General features: G+C 35.0%; 1 protein-coding gene across 2 annotated transcripts in view; it reads left to right on the top strand.

The window, feature by feature from the left end:
* DPYD (dihydropyrimidine dehydrogenase) overlaps positions 1-22848 on the top strand; it is an 854343-nt gene that overhangs the window by 190237 nt on the left and 641258 nt on the right. For both annotated transcript variants that reach the window (XM_027058524.2, XM_027058523.2), the window contains one exon: positions 13343-13430. In XM_027058524.2, coding sequence (XP_026914325.2) covers positions 13343-13430 — 88 coding nt within the window. The remainder of the gene's footprint in view (positions 1-13342; positions 13431-22848) is intronic.

Raw genomic sequence — 22848 nt, 5'->3', positions numbered from 1 at the left:
CAAATATGCAGCCAGAACTTGCTTTTGATAGTAAGCTCTGGTATACTCATATCTACACATGGTAAAATCCCACTTATGCTCCTACTCTAGCATAAGTATCTCTGTCAAAGCAGGCTTCTCTGATTCTCCTGAGATAGAAATAATTTCTCTTCCTTTTGAAAACTCATAATGAGAAAATGAAGACTTTAAGCATATATTTTATGTTTGTCAGATATCCACTCTGTTTACTGTCTATAAATAGCAGTAAAACATTGTGCTGTGACTCTTAAGCAACTCCTTCCACGTTAGAGAAAGTACCATATAACTTTCAGAGCATTTTAATGATTATAAGAAAGCCTGTTAAGTAACTAAAGAAGTACATATTATTAATGTGAATATATAATTTAAAAATTTATAATAAATTTCTGAAGTACAAATTATTCTCTGCGTTTGCATGTGAGAAAGCTGATGCCCAGAGAATTTAAGTCATTTGCCTAAAGTCTTAAAACCAATAACGTGAAGTCAGTAATTAAATACGGGCACTCAAGCACCAGAGCCTTCTCTCTTCACCTGTGTGCTATGCTTTCTCAGTGAGTACATTTAAAGGCTTTGGAGAAGCAAGCACATTTGAGCACTTAGTTAACATTACAATTTACATAAGTCTGTGTGTGTGTGTGTGTGTGTGTGTGTGTGTGTGTGTGTGTGTGTGTATACACATATACATATTCAGTCTTATTTTTGCTGGCTGTTTTTAGAATAGCCACATTTTGCAAGGAACTCTAACCTAGGTACATGGCTTATCACTATGTCATTACTGCAAGACAGAGAAAGCTCTTTATCTTCTTGAATCTAGCATCTTCCTTAGTCTCCTTAAGTATTCTCAATCCCCACCATCTTTAAGATGGATAAAGAATGGTTTCCTAAGAGAGTGTTGCCAAGAAGACCACCCCTTCAGGACATAAAGCAGAGCTTTTATCAATGATATTCTCTGTTTTTCTTAATTATTAAAGTCTGCCTCTGTAGACTGCAAGTGACTGGGATCAAATTATATTAGAGATTTTAATATCTAGATGTCTCCTAGGCAGAAAAACATTAAATAAATATTTTTATCTTTGTTTTATATTCATCGACTTTAACTGTTTCTCTATTATTGATATATAAAAAAATGAATGTGTAATATTAATTAATAGTTGCAGTAACTTATATTTTATTCCATTTCAACAATTTCAACACTAGTTGGTAGGTATGATGCTCTACTCTTTAAATAAATTGGTAACAGAGAGAAATTGGAAATGAGGGTGCTCTTCCTGTGCTACTACAACCTTTAGTGATCCCATTCTCCCCCGTAAGTCTTAGCGTAATTATCATCAGTACCATACATTTGGCAAATACATTTTGTTTTCTTTACACATTATGATACTGTTGTTTGGTAATGTTATTTAAATCTTGTCTTATTGTTTAGTATTTCTATTTCTAATATTTTAAAGCCCCAGTAGATTCTGAAAGCCTTGAGGATTGACTCCCCTTCCTTTAGTTAGACTTGTTTCTCTTTTCATACCCACTTGGTTTTATCTTCTGTATGTAGCAGTGGTGTGTTTATTTTCTTTCAGCGACTCTTCCTACAGTTATTCAGGTACAATGATTCCACCCCATCCTTTTTTTCCACCTGTGTGCGACACAAAAACTGATTTTCAATTTCCATCTTCTCTTGTAAGAAAGAGAAAAATCTAAGGTTAAACTGCTCTTAAGAGCAGCATCCTCAAAGACTTATGATGATACTCTCTTTGTGTACTAAAATAGGAAAATGTGTTTAAAAATTTTTCAGAAGGTTGTATGCACTAAGTTTTTATGGAACTGTTTTATTTGCTTGTAGGATAAGATATACATGAATTTGTGGCTTCTTCTGCTCTTGAGGTTTTTTAGCATACTTAATTAAAAAAATAAAATATGTTTAAAAAGTGTCTTTCTAATAGAAGTGGCTATACCAAAGTTATTAAAATGTAATAAAATTAGCTTCCTAAATTTAGGAATTAGTGCCTCAATGACTACTAAGGTTATATAAGCCTTTGAAACCATGTGAGATTGTAAAACCCTAATGTTTTCATCTTGACTTGAGAAGCTTCTTGAAACCTTTTACTTTTTTTTCCTTAAACTAAAATTGGACTCCAAGAGAGAGGATACTGTAGCCTTTTTCTAGCTGTGACATCTTAACTGCTTTTTTCTGTCTTCAAATTACTCTAGCAAGGAGGCAGTGATGTTGCAAAGAGATAAGGTCAGTAGAACATCATCTTTTAAAATTCTAACCTGTCTTCATACGTGAATGGGATAGTCCTGAGTGTAAGATGGTAAATGCATTTTAGTAGTTTCCTCAACTGCCTTGGCCACTGGTCTCCTTATGCTTCTGGGAGATTTCTGGAGTCTCAATACTCTCGTCTATGAAGTGGAAATAAAAGCCATCTTATTAATTTTTAAGAATCAGTCATATATGAAGATCAAAAATGAGTATCAAAATTTAACTGAAGGCCTTCCTTTTTATTAAAAATATACAAAAAGTGTAAAAGGCATTTTTAGCCACTCATATCTGAGAAAACCAGTAATTCTCTGATATAGACTACAGAAAGATGGTAGAAGAGTTTTTAACTATGTTTTATCACTAGACTCATGATCATGATAATCCAACAAGATATTTTGAGTATCGGTCCTATGAATTGTGTTCTGTTCTAAATCTTGCTTGTTTTGAACTGTCTTAAAACACCTATAAATGAATGGTAATTTCTAGAGGATAAAAAGCTCTAGTTAAAAATTATGTTTTCATATTACCTACAAATTTTGTAATTATTAAAAGTCTAAAACATGAATATCACTGGTTCAGCATCACCAAGACAGATTGGTGCACAACTTAAAAAGTTCAGTTACCTTTAACAATGTTGCTATACCTTCCCAGCCAGCTGACTGTAGAAGCTGGGCCAAGATATATATTACAAATATTCAAAGTTAGTTCCAAATACCCCTGAGCTAGTAAGAATTTGTTGTGTAATTAGAGAAGCAGAGTCAGGAAACATATAGGAGAGGCTATTAATTTTTTTTTTAATATATGAAATGTATTGTCAAATTGGTTTCCATACAACACCCAGTGCTCATCCCAACAGGTGCCCTCCTCAATAGCCATCACCCACCCTCTCCTCCCTCCACCCCCCATCAACCCTCAGTTTGTTCTCAGTTTTTAACAGTCTCTTATGCTTTGGCTCTCTCCCACTCTAACCTCTTTTTTTTTTCCTTCCCCTCCCCCATGGGTTTCTGTTAAGTTTCTCAGGATCCACATAAGAGTGAACCATATGGTATCTGTCTTTCTCTGTATGGCTTATTTCACTTAGCATCACACTCTCCAGTTCCATCCATGTTGCTACAAAAGGCCATATTTCATTCTTTCTCATTGCCACATAGTATTCCATTGTGTATATAAACCACAATTTCTTTATCCATTCATCAGTTGATGGACATTTAGGCTCTTTCCATACTTTGGCTATTGTTGAGAGTGCTGCTATGAACATTGGGGTACAAGTGCCCCTATGCATCAGTACTCCTGTATCCCTTGGATAAATTCCTAGCAGTGCTATTGCTGGGTCATAGGGTAGGTCTATTTTTATTTTCTGAGGAACCTCCACACTGCTTTCCAGAGAGGCTGCACCAATTTGCATTCCCACCAACAGTGCAAGAGGGTTCCCGTTTCTCCACATCCTCTCCAGCATCGATAGTCTCCTGATTTGTTCATTTTGGCCACTCTGACTGGCGTGAGGTGATATCTGAGTGTGGTTTTGATTTGTATTTCCCTGATAAGGAGCGATGTTGAACATCTTTTCATGTGCCTGTTGGCCATCTAGATGTCTTCTTTAGAGAAGTGTCTATTCATGTCTTCTGCCCATTTCTTCACTAGGTTATTTGGTTTTCGGGTGTGGAGTTTGGTGAGCTCTTTATAGATTTTGGATACTAGTCCTTTGTCCGATATGTCATTTGCAAATGTCTTTTCCCATTCCGTTGGTTGCCTTTTAATTTTGTTGGTTGTTTCCTTTGCTGTGCAGAAGCTTTTTATCTTCATAAGGTCCCAGTAATTCACTTTTGCTTTTAATTCCCTTGCCTTTGGGGATGTGTCGAGTAAGAGATTGCTACGGCTGAGGTCAGAGAGGTCTTTTCCTGCTTTCTCCTCTAGGGTTTTGATGGTTTCCTGTCTCACATTCAGGTCCTTTATCCATTTTGAGTTTATTTTTGTGAATGGTGTGAGAAAGTGGTCTAGTTTCAACCTTCTGCATGTTGCTGTCCAGTTCTCCCAGCACCATTTGTTAAAGAGACTGTCTTTTTTCCATTGGATGTTCTTTCCTGCTTTGTCAAAGATGAGTTGGCCATACGTTTGTGGGTCTAGTTCTGGGGTTTCTATTCTATTCCATTGGTCTATGTGTCTGGTTTTGTGCCAATACCATGCTGTCTTGATGATTACAGCTTTGTAGTAGAGGCTAAAGTCTGGGATTGTGATGCCTCCCACTTTGGTCTTCTTCAAAATTACTTTGGCTATTCGGGGCCTTTTGTGGTTCCATATGAATTTTAGGATGGCTTGTTCTAGTTTTGAGAAGAATGCTGGTGCAATTTTGATTGGGATTGCATTGATTGTGTAGATAGCTTTGGGTAGTATTGACGTTTTGACAATATTTATTTTTCCAATCCATGAGCAGGGAATGTCTTTCCATTTCTTTAAATCTTCTTCAATTTCCTTCATAAGCTTTCTATAATTTTCAGCATACAGATCTTTTACATCTTTGGTTAGGTTTATTCCTAGGTATTTTATGCTTCTTGGTGCAATTGTGAATGGGTTCAGTGTCTTTATTTGTCTTTCTGTTGCTTCATTGTTACTGTATAAGAATGCAACTGATTTCTGTACATTGATTTTGTATCCTGCAACTTTGCTGAATTCATGTATCAGTTCTAGCAGACTTTTGGTGGAGTCTATCGGATTTTCCATGTATAATATCATGTCATCTGCAAAAAGCGAAAGGTTGACTTCATCTTTGCCAATTTTGATGCCTTTGATTTCCTTTTGTTGTCTGATTGCTGATGCTAGCACTTCCAGCACTATGTTAAACAACAGCGGGGAGAGTGGGCATCCCTGTCGTGTTCCTGATCTCAGGGAAAAAGCTCTCAGTTTTTCCCCCTTGAGGATGATGTTAGCTGTGGGCTTTTCAAAAATGGCTTTTATGATCTTTAAGTATGTTCCTTCTATCCCGACTTTCTCAAGGGTTTTTATTAAGAAAGGGTGCTGGATTTTGTCAAAGGCCTTTTCTGCATCGATTGACAGGATCATATGGTTCTTCTCTTTTTTTTTGTTAATGTGATGTATCACGTTGATTGATATGCGAATGCTGAACCAGCCCTGCATCCCAGGAATGAATCCCACTTGATCATGGTGAATAATTCTTTTTATATGCCCTTGAATTCGATTTGCTAGTATCTTATTGAGAATTTTTGCATCCATATTGATCAGGGATATTGGCCTGTAGTTCTCTTTTTTTAGTGGGTCTCTGTCTGGTTTAGGAATCAAAGTAATACTGGCTTCATAGAATGAGTCTGGAAGTTTTCCTTCCCTTTCTATTTCTTGGAATAGCTTGAGAAGGATAGGTATTATCTCTGCTTTAAACGTCTGGTAGAACTTCCCTGGGAAGCCTTCTTGTCCTGGACTCTTATTTGTTGGGAGATTTTTGATAACTGATTCAATTTCTTCGCTGGTTATGGGTCTGTTCAAGCTTTCTATTTACTCCTGATTGAGTTTTGGAAGAGTGTGGGTGTTTAGGAATTTGTCCATTTCTTCCAGGTTGTCCAGTTTGTTGGCATATAATTTTTCATAGTATTCCCTGATAATTGTTTGTATCTCTGAGGGATTGGTTGTAATAATTCCATTTTCATTCATGATTTTATCTATTTGGGTCCTCTCCCTTTTCTTTTTGAGAAGCCTGGCTAGAGGTTTGTCAATTTTGTTTATTTTTTCAAAAAACCAACTCTTGGTTTCGTTGATCTGCTCTACAGTTTTTTTAGATTCTATATTGTTTATTTCTGCTCCGATCTTTATTATTTCTCTTCTTCTGCTGGGTTTAGGCTGCCTTTGCTGTTCTGCTTCTATTTCCTTTAGGAGTGCTCTTAGATTTTGTACTTGGGATTTTTCTTGTTTCTTGAGATAGGCCTGGATTGCAATGTATTTTCCTCTCAGGACTGCCTTCGCTGCATCCCAAAGCGTTTGGATTGTTGTTTTTTCATTTTCGTTTGTTTCCATATATTTTTTAATTTCTTCTCTAATTGCCTGGTTGACCCACTCATTCGTTAGTAGGGTGTTCTTTAACCTCCATGCTTTTGGAGGTTGTCCAGACTTTTTTCTGTGGTTGATTTTAAGCTTCATAGCATTGTGGTCTGAAAGTATGCATGGTATAATTTCAATTCTTGTAAACTTATGAAGGGCTGTTTTGTGACCCAGTATATTATCTATCTTGGAGAATGCTCCATGTGCACTCGAGAAGAAAGTATATTCTGTTGCTTTGGGATGCAGAGTTCTAAATATATCTGTCAAGTCCATCTGATCCAATGTATCATTCAGGGCCCTTGTTTCTTTATTGACCATGTGTCTAGATGATCTATCCATTTCTGTAAGTGGGGTGTTAAAGTCCCCTGCAATTACCACATTCTTCTCAATAAGGTTGCTTATGTTTATGAGTAATTGTTTTATATATTTGGGGGCTCTGGTATTCGGCGCATAGACATTTATAATTGTTAGCTCTTCCTGATGGATAGACCCTGTAACTATTATATAATGTCCTTCTTCATCTTTGTTACAGCCTTTAATTTAAAGTCTAGTTTGTCTGATATAAGTATGGCTACTCCAGCTTTCTTTTGGATTCCAGTAGCATGATAAATAGTTCTCCATCCCCTCACTCTCAAACTAAAGGTGTCCTCAGGTCTAAAATGAGTCTTTTGTAGACAGCAAATAGATGGGTCTTGTTTTTTTATCCATTCTGATACCGTATGTCTTTTGGTTGGCGCATTTAATCCATTTACATTCAGTGTTATTATAGAAAGATACGGGTTTAGAGTCATTGTGATGTCTGTATGTTTTATGCTTGTAGTGATGTCTCTGGTACTTTGTCTCACAAGATTCCCCTTAGGATCTCTTGTAGGGCTGGTTTAGTGGTGACGAATTCCTTCAGTTTTTGTTTGTGTGGGAAGACCTTTATCTCTCCTTCTATTCTAAATGACAGACTTGCTGGATAAAGGATTCTCGGTTGCATATTTTTTCTGTTTAACACACTGAAAATCTCGTGCCAATCCTTTCTGGCCTGCCAAGTTTCAAAAGAGAGATCAGTCACGAGTCTTATAGGTCTCCTTTTATATATGAGGGCACGTTTACCCCTTGCTGCTTTCAGAATTTTCTCTTTATCCTTGTATTTTGCCAGTTTCACTATGATATGTCGTGCAGAAGATCAATTCAAGTTACGTCTCAAGGGAGTTCTCTGCGCCTCTTGGATTTCAATGCCTTTTTCCTTCCCCAGTTCAGGGAAGTTCTCAGCTATTATTTTTTCAAGTATCCCTTCAGCACTTTTCCCTCTCTCTTCCTCCTCTGGGATACCAATTATGCGTATATTATTTCTTTTTATTGTATTACTTAGTTCTCTAATTTTCCCCTCATACTCCTGGATTGTTTTATCTCTCTTTTTTTCAGCTTCCTCTTTTTCCATAACTTTATCTTCTAGTTCACCTGTTCTCTCCTCTGCCTCTTCAATCCTAGCCGTGGTGGTTTCCATTTTATTTTGCATTTCGTTTAAAGCGTTTTTCAGCTCCTCGTGACTGTTCCTTAGTCCCTTGATCTCTGTAGCAAGAGATTCTCTGCTGTCCTCTATACTGTTTTCAAGCCCAGCGATTAATTTTATGACTATTATTCTAAATTCACTTTCTGTTATATTATTTGAATCCTTTTTGATCAGTTCTTTAGCTGTTGTTATTTCCTGGAGATTCTTCTGAGGGAATTCTTCCGTTTGGTCATTTTGGATAGTCCCTGGAGTGGTGAGGACCTGCAGGGCACTTCCCCTGTGCTGTGGTGTATAACTGGAGTTGGTGGGCGGGGCCGCAGTCCGACCTGATGTCTGCCCCCAGCCCACAGCTGGGGCCACAGTCAGACTGGTGTGTGCCTTCTCTTCCCCTCTCCTAGGGGCGGGATTCACTGTGGGGTGGCGTGGCCCGTCTGCGCTACTTGCACACTGCCAGGCTTGTGATGCTGGGGATCTGGTTTATTAGCTGGGGTGGGTAGGCAAGGTGCAAGGGGGCAGGAGGGGCAGGCTTAGCTCGCTTCTCCTTAGGTGATCCACTTCAGGAGGGGCCCTCTTCCGTGGGCCTCTCGTCTGCGCTTGGCTCCGGAGACTCCGTTCTGCTAATCCTCTGGTGGTTTTCTGGGTTATTTAGGCACGTATAGTTGGAATCTGAGTGATCAGCAGGACACGCGCTGAGCCCAGCGTCCTCCTACACCGCCATCTTCCTCAATCCTCAGGAGAGGCTATTAATTGAATATTGAGAGATGTAAAGAGAATATTTGGAATCTGAGAATTGCTCTTGACTGTTTCATATATCAGAACATTGAACTGGTCTCATTATGTTTTAAAGATATCAACCATCTTTTTTGGGTCTTTTAATTGTGATGGGATCTGGTACAAGGATTGCAAGCTGTGGAACTCAGATATATATTAAACACTTCCAACCCCCCCCCTCCCAGGGGTTGGTTTACATTCCTTTATTTACATTCCTTCCATTCAATTATGTGCCATTTCAGTAGAAATATTGCCAAATTGGGGTAGGATATTAGACTACATATTTGCCTATACTGGTGATTATAGGGTATGGAGGTTAGGTCCTATACCTATCCACTACATTTCAGTTAGTTAGACCTTCCCAATCAAGGTAGATCTTCCAAAGATCTGAGGTAACACAACATCAATGTTAGGAAAATATCTTAAAATTTTTCTAGGTAAATATTAACTTGCTCAGTTTGATTACATGTAGACTAGTGTAGATTATACATAGCCTGATCAAACACTGCTAACTTGATTGAACCCAGTCTAGCAAAAAAACAAAAACAATGCAATATGAGTGGGGAAAGGGCAGAGAAGCAGGAAGAGAATCCTAAGCAAGCCTACACCCAGCACCAAGTCCGATGTGAGGCTACATCTCACAACTGTGAGATTGTGACCTGAAATGAAATCAGGAGTTGGACACTTAACTGACTGAGCCACCCATGTGCCTCTGATTTATTTATTTTTTTAAATTGAAGAAGAAACTGTTATTTAAACTCATGGATTAGAAAATTCTTTAACAAGCATAGGTCACAATTCCAGCTGGTATGGATGCTTAACAATAAAAGAAGCAGGCATCTGTTCTCAGATGTGTAAAGAATGAAATGTTCATTTCTTTACTTAGTATAATTTTTTTTTGGTGTTATTCTATAGAGTAAAACTGTCCAAGCTCACTAATATTTGGGGAGAGGAATCATGGCTCCCTTTCCCTGGAGAAAGATCTTTATATCTTTAATAGTTTTTGTCCCTTAAGTAGCAGTACTAAAGTTTTCATACATTTTTTATGGTCATGTTGAATCATGAAGGATTAACATTATTAAGGATTCTATATTTTGCTTTTAATTAAATCCATTGTTATGCCCTCTATTAAATGTGGAAATGAAAAAAGTTTATCACTAGTAAAAAATCTAAGATGTTTCATTGCTTTAAAAAAATCTAAAATACTCCTTTTGGTATAAATATAATTATTTGGGGATTAAAAATATTACATGATTGTTTATCTGAATTAACTTTTGGCTCTTATAGTGCATTTAAAAATAAATTGCATTATAACAGAGTAACTTTGAAACATAAAAGGGGAATTAAATGAATGAAGATAAAAACAAGTGTAATTTAAATGTTACTTCTTAGGAAAAATTTATGTAGAATGGTGGTTTACAATAATTGTTGACATATTCCCCTAAGTACTGTGTCTGTGATTTTTCATGGTATCAATCATTTAAAGCAATTTAGGTAATAACATTCTGACATGCATTTCTGCTATTTTATTTACACCATTTGCCTACATCATTGTAATGCAGTACCTTTCTGATTTGGTACAGTAAATGCACTCTGTAATATCTATTATGGCATGGTCAAAGGATAATTTATTGTCAAATAGAAAAATAGGTCAACACTAATGTCACTTGATGATCAACCCTCCCCCCCTCCCCCAAGTTTAATAAAACATCTCACCAGTATGCATTCCAGTGCAGTGGTTGATATTTTATTAGGACTACCTGGCTATAGCAGTAGTGTAATTACTGAGCTGTCAGAGTGATAAGTGGGATTAATGGCAGCCCGATGCACTTTAGTCTGCAGAGCGCTTAGAGAATTGCAAGATGGTATTATTATCAGAGTCTGCCCATTCTGGCATATTCATGGCACCAAAGAAAAAAAGAATGCTACAATTCAGGTTTGCATTGCCCTGCCTCATTAACATCTGACATTTCCAACAGCTGTTATTTGTGAACTAGCTCAATAATAAAAAGGGAATTATTTGGTAAAGAGGCTTAATAACCACAACTAAAAATCCTTACATTGTCAGTGCTGTTAAGTGAATCTGTTTATGTTGAATTTAAGATTTCTCTAGAAGAACAGGACAATACACTGTGCATTAATTTGGGTCATTCATACCTGCTGACATTATAACTTTATATTTTAATTGCCTTATTATTCAGGTTGGGTATTAGAAAAAAGAAAGGTAGGAAACTTCTGAGTTCATTAGGGATAAGCAGAATCTATATGACATAAATGATATGTATACACATGTACACAGACATATATATATATACATACATATACACATATGAAACAAATAAGTACATTTGTTGCTTTATTCCTGTGAATTGCCAGATATTTTTAAAACTGTTGAAATGACTTTTTTTATAAATTAGAAGATACTTAAGATGGCATATTATTTGCCAAATTTCTAGCTATTTTATTTTACTACATAATAGGAGATCCTTTCAAACCACTAATAATGCTCAACATATTTATCCATGTGAAGATAACACATAAAGTATCACCTCATTTCAACATCATAGACCAAACAGACCATGTATTATGCTCTGTTTGCATTGTTTTGCAATGTATGCTGCTGATTACACTTTCAAGAAGTTCTTTTGGAACTCAGTGACAGTGTTTTAGGGAAAAAATCATAACTATGTGAAGATAGGAATTCAACTAAATGATAAATGTGAATCTAACAATGGCATTTAGAGAAATGATAGGGGAGAGGTTTAATGACTACATTTCAGAGAACACAATTGATTATGAAAAGCCTTCAGTACTCATTGTGTAAAATTTAATTTAGAGAGAAGGCTAAGGGCACAAACCAGAGAAAAGAGATCAGATTTAAAAACAAGATATTAATTAGGTGCTGAGAAATTGGTTCAGACAATGAAGAGAGCTCTCCTACTCACAAAAGAATGACAAGGAGACCAGTATTGTTTTCTCAAAGGAAATGAACCAAGGTCTTTACACATGGAAGTAGATAGAAAATGAGTTAGCTAGTCACCTTTGTCACCAAGCAGTGTAGGATTCATTCTCAATGAAATTCTTGGAGAATTCTGGACTTCTTACAAGAGCGACAGTGGTGTATCTTAAGTTTCAGATCTCCAGCCTGATTCTTCTCTACTCCTGATCTCACTGTGTGACAGACCAGACTGCATTAGTTTATGTACCTTGTACTTTTCTCCAGACCTGGGTACATATTGACTTATTCTCTTGAGCGACCTTACGCTCCAAATCCCACCCTTTTCCTCTTCCCTAATGCCCACTCATTCTTCAGTCTTCCTTTTGAGTGTTACTCCTCCCAATCAGCTTTCCCTGACTCTCTGCCTCCAGTACTACAGTTCCTCTGATATCCTCCCTGAGCATGCTATTTTCACCCAAATTCACATTGACAACTACAGTTGCCTTTTATATGTGTGAACTTCCTCCAAATCGCAAGGTGCATGAGAGTAGGACCATGGTGGTCATCAATTTTATATCCTCATATTCAAGGTTCTGACATGTAACAGGGACTGATTAGATTTTTATTAAGTGAATGAATAAATGAATGAATAACACACATTAATGTGCAAATTAAGGACCATTCTAGCCCGTGGTTTCAGTCCTGAAGTAGTAATTAAACAATCATGATTCTTGCTGTGTGGATCGAACCATGTATAGCAGAATCACCTCAAAGGCTTTTTAGTTTTTTTTCAAAATAGTTTCCCAAGCCAATAACTCAGACTCAGGAGGGGCTCCTCTGTGGAAACTGTGACATTTACCAAGCTGGTCCTTAAGTACACTAAAGTTTGAACATGTCTCTGGTCGGTTCTCCAGGAAGCAGATTCTGAGATGGGATTAGTATGCAGGAAATTTATTAGAAGATCAACATTTGTGCAACAGTGAAGGAATCAGGATTGGACAGACAGCCATAATAAAGGCTGCAGTGGATTTCTGCAGACTTGTTCCCCAAGTCTGGGCAAGGGGACTGGGCTCTAACCTCTTCTTTGACCTGTAATTGGAAGCAGGCTGCTACTAGAAAGGGGACCCGACCTTGGTTGAGCCTGTTCTCTTTGACTAAGGGCACAGCAGCATGGGAATAAATGCTTCATTCTGGAAGGGGGTGGATCTGGGCTATGCATTGAAGCATGTACTACAAAGGCCAGTTGCCGTGTGAATAGTTTGGAGGTTAAAGAACATCAGAAAATTGGAGGAGAGAGAGATGATGGGAGGGAAAGAAGGAGGGATAGAAGAAATGTGGGAGACAAAGTGGGAGGGACAAAGGGCGGAAGAAAGGACGTTACAAGCAGTAAAATGACAGAGACTTTGCTTTTGTGTGTGTATAATAATTGCGGGCTTTAAGGCATACAAAACTTTTATCATTAAAGACTGCATTCTCTGAGCATTGTCAGTTTAGTGAGAGGTCAAAAAAGACTGATTTAGTAAATGAGTGAATGATGTATCTTAAATAAATATGATCCTTTTAATCTCTAGGAGGAACATGGAGAGAAGGGGCAGTTAACCTGAGTGGTGCTATTTTATACATCTCAGAAGGTGTACAAAAAATGAAACCCAGATACTCTATGTTTACTGCTTAAAAAAAGATTTTGTACCTAAAAATAGCACAATTTTATTTGTTCTTACTAGACACTAACTCTGAATGGGTATAGGGTAGAGAATATATATAATATTATCTCACTTACCTTATAGTTTCTTTATCTGGTTATTTTATGTCTTAGGTGCCTGAAATGTGCTGATGCCCCCTGTCAGAAGAGCTGTCCAACTAATCTAGATATCAAATCATTCATCACAAGTATTGCAAACAAGGTAAGTTCATATTTAGCTCTGCAAATAAAATTAACAGCATTTGATCTTGATGTCTATCTACTATGACCTGTCTTGGTAAATTGGGTTAAAGTATTAGAAATGTGATTTCTATAGGCATGTGAATATGTAGCACATTTTATTAATTAGCCTCTTCCAAGTTTTGATGTAATTATTGTAAAAATGCATGTTTATTGTTTATTGATTTAAAAAATTAGTTTGTGTTGAAATTAATGATTTTTTCATCCAAGGCACTCACTGAATAGATTGACTCTAGCTTAAGCTTGGTAAATGCTTATAGATAGGAACTGTCATTGATTATCAAAACACATTTCAAATTTATTAAATATCTGCTTTAAAATATGTTTTGGTATGAAGCCTGGCACACTGAGACACGTCAAGGAATTGGACTTTTCCCTGGGGGCTAAAATTCAAATAATTTTATTTAAGGTTCGGAATAATTCATACACACTAGATAGACTTATAACCAAAAAACCCCAACACCAAAATATAGAAAACAGGCTTTTGTGAGCATAAGTAGAACAAAAGGAGTTTTAACCTTTTTTTTTAAACCAATGTAAGACTAAGCACAGTTTTTCATTCACTTAGTGAATTTTTGATTAATTAAATGATTAATTAATAGTATCTTTTCTTTGTGAAACGAGTATTTGTGAGCTCTTTGCCAAGTGTCTGATGCTTTATCAAATGAGCAGGAGATGAAGGAGGTCTTCCTATAAGGATGTAGAGAATTCTTTGTTTCACAAGGTTTGACATTTATGTTCTAAAATGCTGTAAAAATCCAATAAATGCTCCTTCAACAACCAGGTACCTTTTTTATAAACATCATTTCTCAATGTCAATTATTTTTAAAAAAGTATTTCAAGAGAAAAATGGTACATTTATATAGTTTTAAGATTTCAAAAGAAAGATTAAAACTTAGGTATACAGTATGATATTAATCTACATGGTCATCTTTATTAGGATTTTAAGTGTAGGTTAAATTTTAGATTGACCACTTATTGTGAACCCAGGAAAAATTGCTTATTTATGGAAGAAAGACAGCATCTGTCCTACAAGGTTGTGGTGTAAACTAAATACTTGTATGTGAAAATCTCAAACATATTATTATTTAGAAAATAATAATTTATTATTATTTAGAATTATTATTTAGAAAATAATAATTTATTATTATTTAAAAATATTTTGTTGATATGGAATTATTAATTATCCTATTCATTCAATATGGCAAATGGTATACAAGGGATTACTATTTTTATAGCTGTTATATTTATTGAGTAGCTGCTATGTACCAAACACAGTGACAGGTATTGCGTCCCTGCTATGGCCCAGCCTTTTAGAAGTTCATAATTTATAAGCAAAAGCAGGTACATAAAAAATTTAAAAAAACCACTCTAACTATAATTGAATGTGGTTAGTGCTGCAACCTATGCAATCTAGAAAGTGTATTCAGCATGCACAAAAGCAGGAATGTATATATGTGGTAAGTTTAGGCAGATGTAATAAATTCATTGTGGCTATAAAAGGGCCTAGATTACATAAAAAAGAGTGATGGGAAAGAGACAAGGCAATTAGATTGGGATTCACTTGTGAAAATATATTAATTCTATGCTCAATATTTGAGACTTAATCCTAGACATAGAGGAAATTATCAATGCTTTATATTTGTTTTGTAATTAGGAAGAAGAATTCTAGGAAGTGATCTCATTTATTAACTTCATGGTATACCACACATCTATCACCACAAGACCTTTGTCTTATATGTGAAAGTAAATAATTTATGTGAAACTTATATGTGAAACCTTCTTTGTTTAATAATGACTTCACAGAAAAGGAGTGAAACAAAATGTCCAGAGTTTGAAGTCTAATGTGTTTTGGCTAAAATTATTTCCAAGGTACCAGCCTTGACTTTAAGCATGAGACAATATTACAATTATGATCCATGCTGGCTGGATGTTCCCTAGATATTCCAAAATTCATTATTGATATTGTGATTCTCATTAGCATATACTCCATTCATTCAAGGTTTATGCAATTTTATAGGAAAAAAAAAGACAAATGGAATAATGGTATTCTTTGAGAAGTTTGTAACATGTCTAAGTAAGATCAGAAGCCTATTTTAGAAAAACATTCTGTTTCATTAATTTGTTTTCTTTATTGCCTAATGAAGTGTTATACTTAGCTATTTATTTAAACAGATTTTATATGAAGAGAAAATATTTCGAGACTTTTAATTGAAAATGTGATTTTTCTATAGACATTTAGGGAATTCTATCGTTAAGTAGTGTTTTGTTGAAGAATCACTGCAGTAATCATAAAAGGTCAGATATTCTTGTTCTTTAAAGCCTTCAGCTTTTTAGGTATTTACCAGCTGTGTACAATGTAGGCTGTCCCACACTGCTCTGCCAGTGGACCTCAACTCAGGAGGGGGGTTCTTTCCAGGTTGAGAGGGTAATTGAATCGCCAGACTCAATGAGCCTTGTGCCTCTTTGAGAAAAGGATGTCACTTGTATTGTATTATGTTAGGTTTCTGTGATTCAGTGGAGTTTAGGCCAATACTTCCATTCTTTATTTTCTTACAAACTGGATTACAGCTCTAGTTTTCAAAGGTACAGTCAATTCCATTGTACCTCCTCAGTCAGTTTTTCTCTGTTTCATTCATGCAGGCTGTTGTTCTCAATTGTATCCCTCAATCGGAAGTACATGTTTCAGAGTCATCAAACTGTGAATACTGGGTTATATTTCTTGATAGCTTCCCTTTGGAAAAAAAAAACAAACAGCACTTTATATCAGAATGCATGAGGCCAATCTATAAATGTAATGAAAAAGAATGACTGTTTTTAAAAATGTTCTTTTGTTTCATAATGCTTTATTTTAAACAATAGAGGTACTTTCTCTTTTCAAAATTTTCAATACAATTGTAAAGCATTGATTTTTCCACCTCTTTGCATATTTTATGGAGTCTGTGTGCCCAGATTTGTGTGGCTTTTATACCTAGATAAAAAAATTTAGTAACACATATTACAGAAAAGCTGACTAAATGAATCAATGTAAAATAAAAATCTCTTCTTTATCATAGAACTCTACTGAAAGTAACTAGAAGTCAGAGGAGCAACAAAATTTAACCAGCAGAATTCATTTGATAAATGCTATTGACAACAATATTTTAATTTAAAATACTGATATATGTGCGTGTATGTGTGTGTGTGTATACTCACATATACACACACATGCATGTGCCTGATGCAAGTGTTACAAAACAGAAGTGCAGTCAGTAGATTTACTTCATCCTCCTTTTGAGTTTGCTTTTCAATTGCAGTGGCTAAGTGGTTTAATACCTTTATCAAGTAAAATGTTGATCACTTCCAGAATAATCTTCTAAAAGCATAGCTCTAATTATATTACTCTCTTGTTCAAAAAAAACAGTAGTGGCTTCATAGGTCCTAGAAACTAATGTCCAAACACATAACTTATTATGTAAGACCATTGGGCTTTCTCCCACTATTATGACAGATAAATAATTAGATGAAAAAATATTAGGAAGTCCATAACTTAATATGCAATAGTGTTTGAAAATATGAATATTTTAGATGTGTAAAATAAAAAGGTAGAGATAAGGTTTCCTTCAGTACCCAAGGTTAGTTCCCTCGCTTGTTTTGCTAGATGATATATGTGAGCACCTCTGTTCATTCTAAGAGGACTGTCAGAAACTTACCTGCCTGCTGCCATAAAATGACACTCAAGAGAACACAGCTTTTAAAAACTCTGTTATGCTCTAGAGAGTAAGCAAGCCATTATCCTGCAGAGTTGGATATGCCAATTGGTTGAAATAAATAGTTCTGAATTCATGTGTCCATTTCCTTTACAGTTAAGATGCCAATATTTGAATAATGTGAAAAACGTATTTTTCTAGGACTGAATATATTCAAATTTTTACGACTACTTTATGGCATGGGTTTGTATCATTTAGGGTACTCATCTGAGTGGGTCTTCCAGCACAAAGTACTATACTTCAAATAAGCTTGTCCCTAAGTCATAAAACAATGTTTTCTGTATATCAATTTTATCCTTTTACAACTCCAAGACATAGTATTGTTAACGCTTTATTAGTCAATGTTTGATTAGCTTTATTCACATTTTTCCTAATTTTCTTCATTTTTTTCTTTTTCTAATCTTTTTATTTTCCATATTGGAATTTCCATTGGAAAGTAGTTTACTTTTGCTTGCACTGATGCTATTGAAAAATTAATAGAAACTTAATTATTTCTCATTTGATATTACATGTCTTTTGTAATATCTGTCTTTGAACCTTAATTATTGCTCATTTGGTGCTTTAAAGATCTTTTTATTTTCATTGTTCAACTAAACAGTGATTTATCTAAGTTGGATTTCTTTTTATTTATCCTGCCTGGTTTGCCCTGGTGTTCTTGAATCTATGCATTGATGACTTTCCTCATTTGGGGCATTTTCTTTTTGACCATCATTTCCTTATGGAACTCTTATTAGATACATGTTAAACCTTCTTACTCTGTTCTCCATGGCAGTTAACTTATCTTCTTTATTTTGCATTTTTAAAAACTCTGCTAGCTTTTAAATCATTTTCTAAGCCTGTCATTTCTTTAAATATATAAAAACACTCATTTTTCATACTCTGGGAGTTCCACTAAAGTTTCTATCAGTCTGATTATACTGTTTGTAGTTCTGCTGGTTCCACTCATCATGCTTTGTTTCTTCATATGTTTACTTATTTTTTTTTACTTTGCTGATTTTCTTTGAAGCTTTATCTGTGGAAATTCTGTGAGGATCGCAATGAATACATTTTCTTTACCAGGGATTTATATTTGCTATGTTCTCAGAGGACCTGGAAATAGGATCCAGTGTTCACCTGGTTTAGCAAATGCCTTTAAGATGATTCCACTTATTTTTCTGTCTTAGTGCCTTGTCATTTTCAGTCCTTGGACATGACAGATCATGAGTACATTCATGGTCACTTTTTAAAAATATTTTACCTATAATTCTAACTTTTTAAATCTAATCTTATAACAAATAACTATTTCTCAGTACAGGTGGAAAAGTACAATAATTTAAGACCTAATGGGTAGTCTAGAGCTATTGAAACACAGATTTTTATTAACAAATACTTAAATAGTAATTGGGAAGCTATAGGAAGAAAGAAACCTTTAGAAAAATAAGACAAAAAGATTTGCCACATCAGATCTTGAAACTAACTATACATCTTCTAAAATCACCATGCAGTGTTGCTACAGGAATACATTTCTGAGGCAGATGAAAGTCTGTAAAGAGAACCAAGTAAATATGAGAAGATAATGTGTAATGAAGAATGTATTTCAATTCAGTGGAAAATGATGGGTTCTTTGAAAAATAGTTCAGCACAATTTTGAATTTACTTTTAAAACCCTTCATTAATCCATGTAACATAAACTTTAAATGGACTAACTTTTAAATATTAAAATGTTTTAAAAATAATTTGGAAGTCATAAATTATGTGAGAACAAATTTTACTATGCACATTTTAAAAGAAAAATTAACCAAACTTGAGACCAAGTGAGTTTTCTTTTTTTGTACCATGTATTAACTTCTCTGTTATCAAAAATTTCCTTGGTATTTAAATGAGAATAATAGCCTAACCCAGTATACACATGAGCAGAAGGTCGTAAACATTACAAAGAGGTAGTGCAAATGATTAATAGCCGTATTAGAGATGTCTTACTTCTATATTAGCCAGAAATATATAAATCAAAGGATGAGACACCACTTTCTCTCATCAGATTATTGAAGTTAAAAAGTTTAATAACCTCTGGGCACCTGGGTGGCTCAGTCACTTGAGTGACTTTTTTTTTTCCTATTGTTTATTCATTTTTGAGAGACAGAGACAGAGTGCAAGTAGAGGAGGGGCAGAGAGAGAGGGAGACACAGAATCTGAAGCAGACTCCAGGCTCTGGGCTGTCAGCACAGAGCCTGACGCAGGGCTCGAACCCATGAACTGTGAGATCATGACCTGAGCTGAAGTCAGATACTTAACCAACTGAGCTACCCAGGAGCTCCAAGTGACCAACTCTTAATTTCAGCTCAGGTCATGATCCCTGGGTCATGAGATAGAGCCCTGCTTTGGGATCTGTGCTGAGCATGGAGCCTGCTTGGGATTCTCTCTCTCCTTTTGTCTCTCTCCCCTGCTCACATGTATACACTCTTTGTCTCGCTCTAAAATTAAAAAACAAAAAAAGTTTAATAACCTCCTATGCTATTTAGCTGAAAGGAAACAAGAAACCTCATGCAGTAGAAATGTTTCCTTTTTTTTTAATTTTTTTTAAAGTTTATTTATTTTTGAGACAGAGAGAGACACAGCATGAATGGGGGAGGGGCAGAGAGAGAGAGGAGACACAGAATCCAAAGCAGGCTCCAGGCTCTGAGCCATCAGCCCAGAGCCCGACGCGGGGCTCGAACTCGCTGACCGTGAGATCATGACCTGAGCTGAAGTCGGACACTTAACCGACTGAGCCACCCAGGCGCCCCAAATTATAAATATATATACCGTTGTGCTAACAATACTGTATTATGTGCTCTTCCTAGAGAAATGAAGGTACCACCATATAATGGCATATATATACTCTATTTTATAGAAATTGTAGCATCATTTGAAGTAGCAAAAACTTGAGATGATATAGTGCCCATCATTATAAAAATTGCTAACTCTATATTATTTATTATATATTATATATTATTTACTATATTTTATATTCATATTATGGAATGTTATGAGGCTATTCTTAAAATATGTTATTATATTTATTGACATAGAAGGGTATCTCTATTAAGTGAAAAAAAGTAAGTTGCATATTAATATGGATAACATAATATTGGTTTAGAAATAAAACCCAGTTATAAACAAAACATGGCATAGACAGATATAATTTAAACTAGTTTCCTGAGTTGATTGAGGTTGAAGGAGAGGTGAAGAGAAGTTCTTAACTTTTTTTTTTTACAAACCTCCATGTTATTTTACAATGAATATGTATATTTTTAAATAAAAATAATAAAGTAGGGGCACCTCGGTGGCTCAGTTAAGTGTCTGACTCTTGATTTTGGCTGAGGCCATGATCTCATGGTTAAGAGGTCAAGCCCTATGTCAAGTGCTGAGCATGGAGCCTGCCTAAGATTCTCTCCCTCTCCCGGGATGATAGGACACTGAATTTACTTGTGTTAAAAGACTGGAATATTATTTTCAAAATGTCCCATCTTCTTTCTTGTACTGAAAAAGATAAATGGATATTACATTGTCTATTGAATCATTAATGCTTATGCAAAATCTATCTTGTTTCTGTTTTGTAATATCTGTTTTTGGACCTTTAAAAGGTTACAGTTTTACTTTTAATCACAGCTAATACAGTGTGTAATAGTAACTCCTTTTATTCATATTTATTTCAAAAGATGAACATTTATTTCTGAAAAACCTTCTGTAACTCAAAGCACTGTTAGTCAAGTCAATCTGTTACAAAATGTAAGTGATATAAAATGTAAAAGTTATGTCACTATAACTAAACGAGAAAAGATTTCCATTATACAACTTAAGCCAATTTTATATGAAACAAGTAATACCACATTGTTTGCGGTTGTATGTTATGTATGGGACACATTTAAACATAAGCCTCAGTAAATATTTTTAAAAACTTCAATTATTTTAAAAATAGAACAGTTATATCTAGTTTTATGTATGTATATGTAAATTAAACTGGCATCACAACTTTTTTCTATAGTATAATTAGGACTATGGAAAATCTGTGTGAACACATAAGATACTAGTTAGAATAATTTTAATAGTAATAGGTCAAAATCAATGTAACAGAATCTAGACAAATGGAGTTTTAATCTGTCTTGCTATCTCATTGTATAGAAAAGAAATCTGAAACCAAGCAAGGCTAAGTGACTTATCCCAGATCCCATGAATAACTGAATAACTGAATTTTCCTTATTTTTTCACCAGTGTGTTTTAGGTCTGCATCACACTACACTATATAAATAAAGTGTGTTTGTTATTAGTCATTATTAAAATATAAAATATATTTGCAAATGACATATCTGATAGATAGTATACAGAATCTGTAAAGAACTTACCAACTCAATATCCAAAAAACCAATAATCCAGTTATAAAATGGGCAGAAAACATGAATAGACATTTTTCCAAAGAAGACATACAGATGGCTCACAGACACATGGAAAGGTGTTTAGTATCAGTCATCATTAGGGAAATACAAATCAAAACCTACAATGAGGTATACCTCACACCTGTCAGAATGGGTAAAATTAACAACACAGGATACAACAGAAGTTGGTAAGGATGCAGAGAAAGGAGAACCCTCTTACACTGTTGGTGAGAATGCAAAGTGATGCATTCAGATTCTTATGGAAAGAGCCCAAATGTCCATTGATTGATGAATGGAGAAAGAAGGCGTGGTGTATATATACAGGGGAATATTATTCAGCCATAAAAAAAGAGTGACATTTTGCCATTTGCAACAATGTGGATGGAGCTAGAGTATATTATGCTAAGTGAAATAAATCAGAGAAAAACAAATACCATATCATTTCACTCATATGTGGAACTTAAGAAATGAAACAGATGAACATAGGGGAAAGAAAAGAGGCAAACCATAAAACAGACTCTTAATTGTGGACAACAAACTGGGTTGCTGGAGGAGAGGTGGGCGGGGGATGGGCTAAATGGGTGAGATGGGCATTAAGGAGGGCACTTGTGATGAATACTAGATATTATAAGAAAGTAATGAATCACTAAATTCTACTCCTGAAACTAATATTACACTATATGTTAACTAGAATTTAAATAAAAAATTGAAACAAAAAGTAAATAAAATAAAAATTAAAAATAAACTGTATAAAATATAAATGTAAAATATAGGGTATAAAATATAGTGGATATTATATTTATATATACATATAAGCAACATATTTCTATCATGACAGTTTAGTAGGTGCCATTAACATCTTGAGTGGTGGGTAAAATGTATAACACTGTAGACTTCATCTTAAAGAAATTTGGTTTTAGTTTTCAGAAAACTGGTAAATTGAAAAATATAAGTAAATTATTATAATCAAAACTAGTTTTAACTTTGAAAGTCGTAGTGGGTTTAAATTAATGGAGTAGAGACTTTTCTGGTAAATTTATTTGTACCCACTGTACAAATAGTGACTGGCAGCAGGTTTTATGAGCCACAATATAATAATACAGTATGGTAGACACTGCAATACCCTGTCAATTAAGGGATCTCATATTCTTGTCAGTGAAGCGCAAACTCTCACAAAATAATCTGACTTTATTTTGCTTGAAAAGATGAAGATAGGAGTGTTATAGTCTATTTCTAATAT

The sequence above is a fragment of the Acinonyx jubatus genome, chromosome C1 (genome assembly GCF_027475565.1).
Source record: "Acinonyx jubatus isolate Ajub_Pintada_27869175 chromosome C1, VMU_Ajub_asm_v1.0, whole genome shotgun sequence".
Lineage (NCBI taxonomy): Eukaryota > Metazoa > Chordata > Mammalia > Carnivora > Felidae > Acinonyx > Acinonyx jubatus.
The sequence above is the reverse complement of the archived record's forward strand: the minus strand, read 5'-3'. Positions and strand labels throughout refer to the sequence as shown.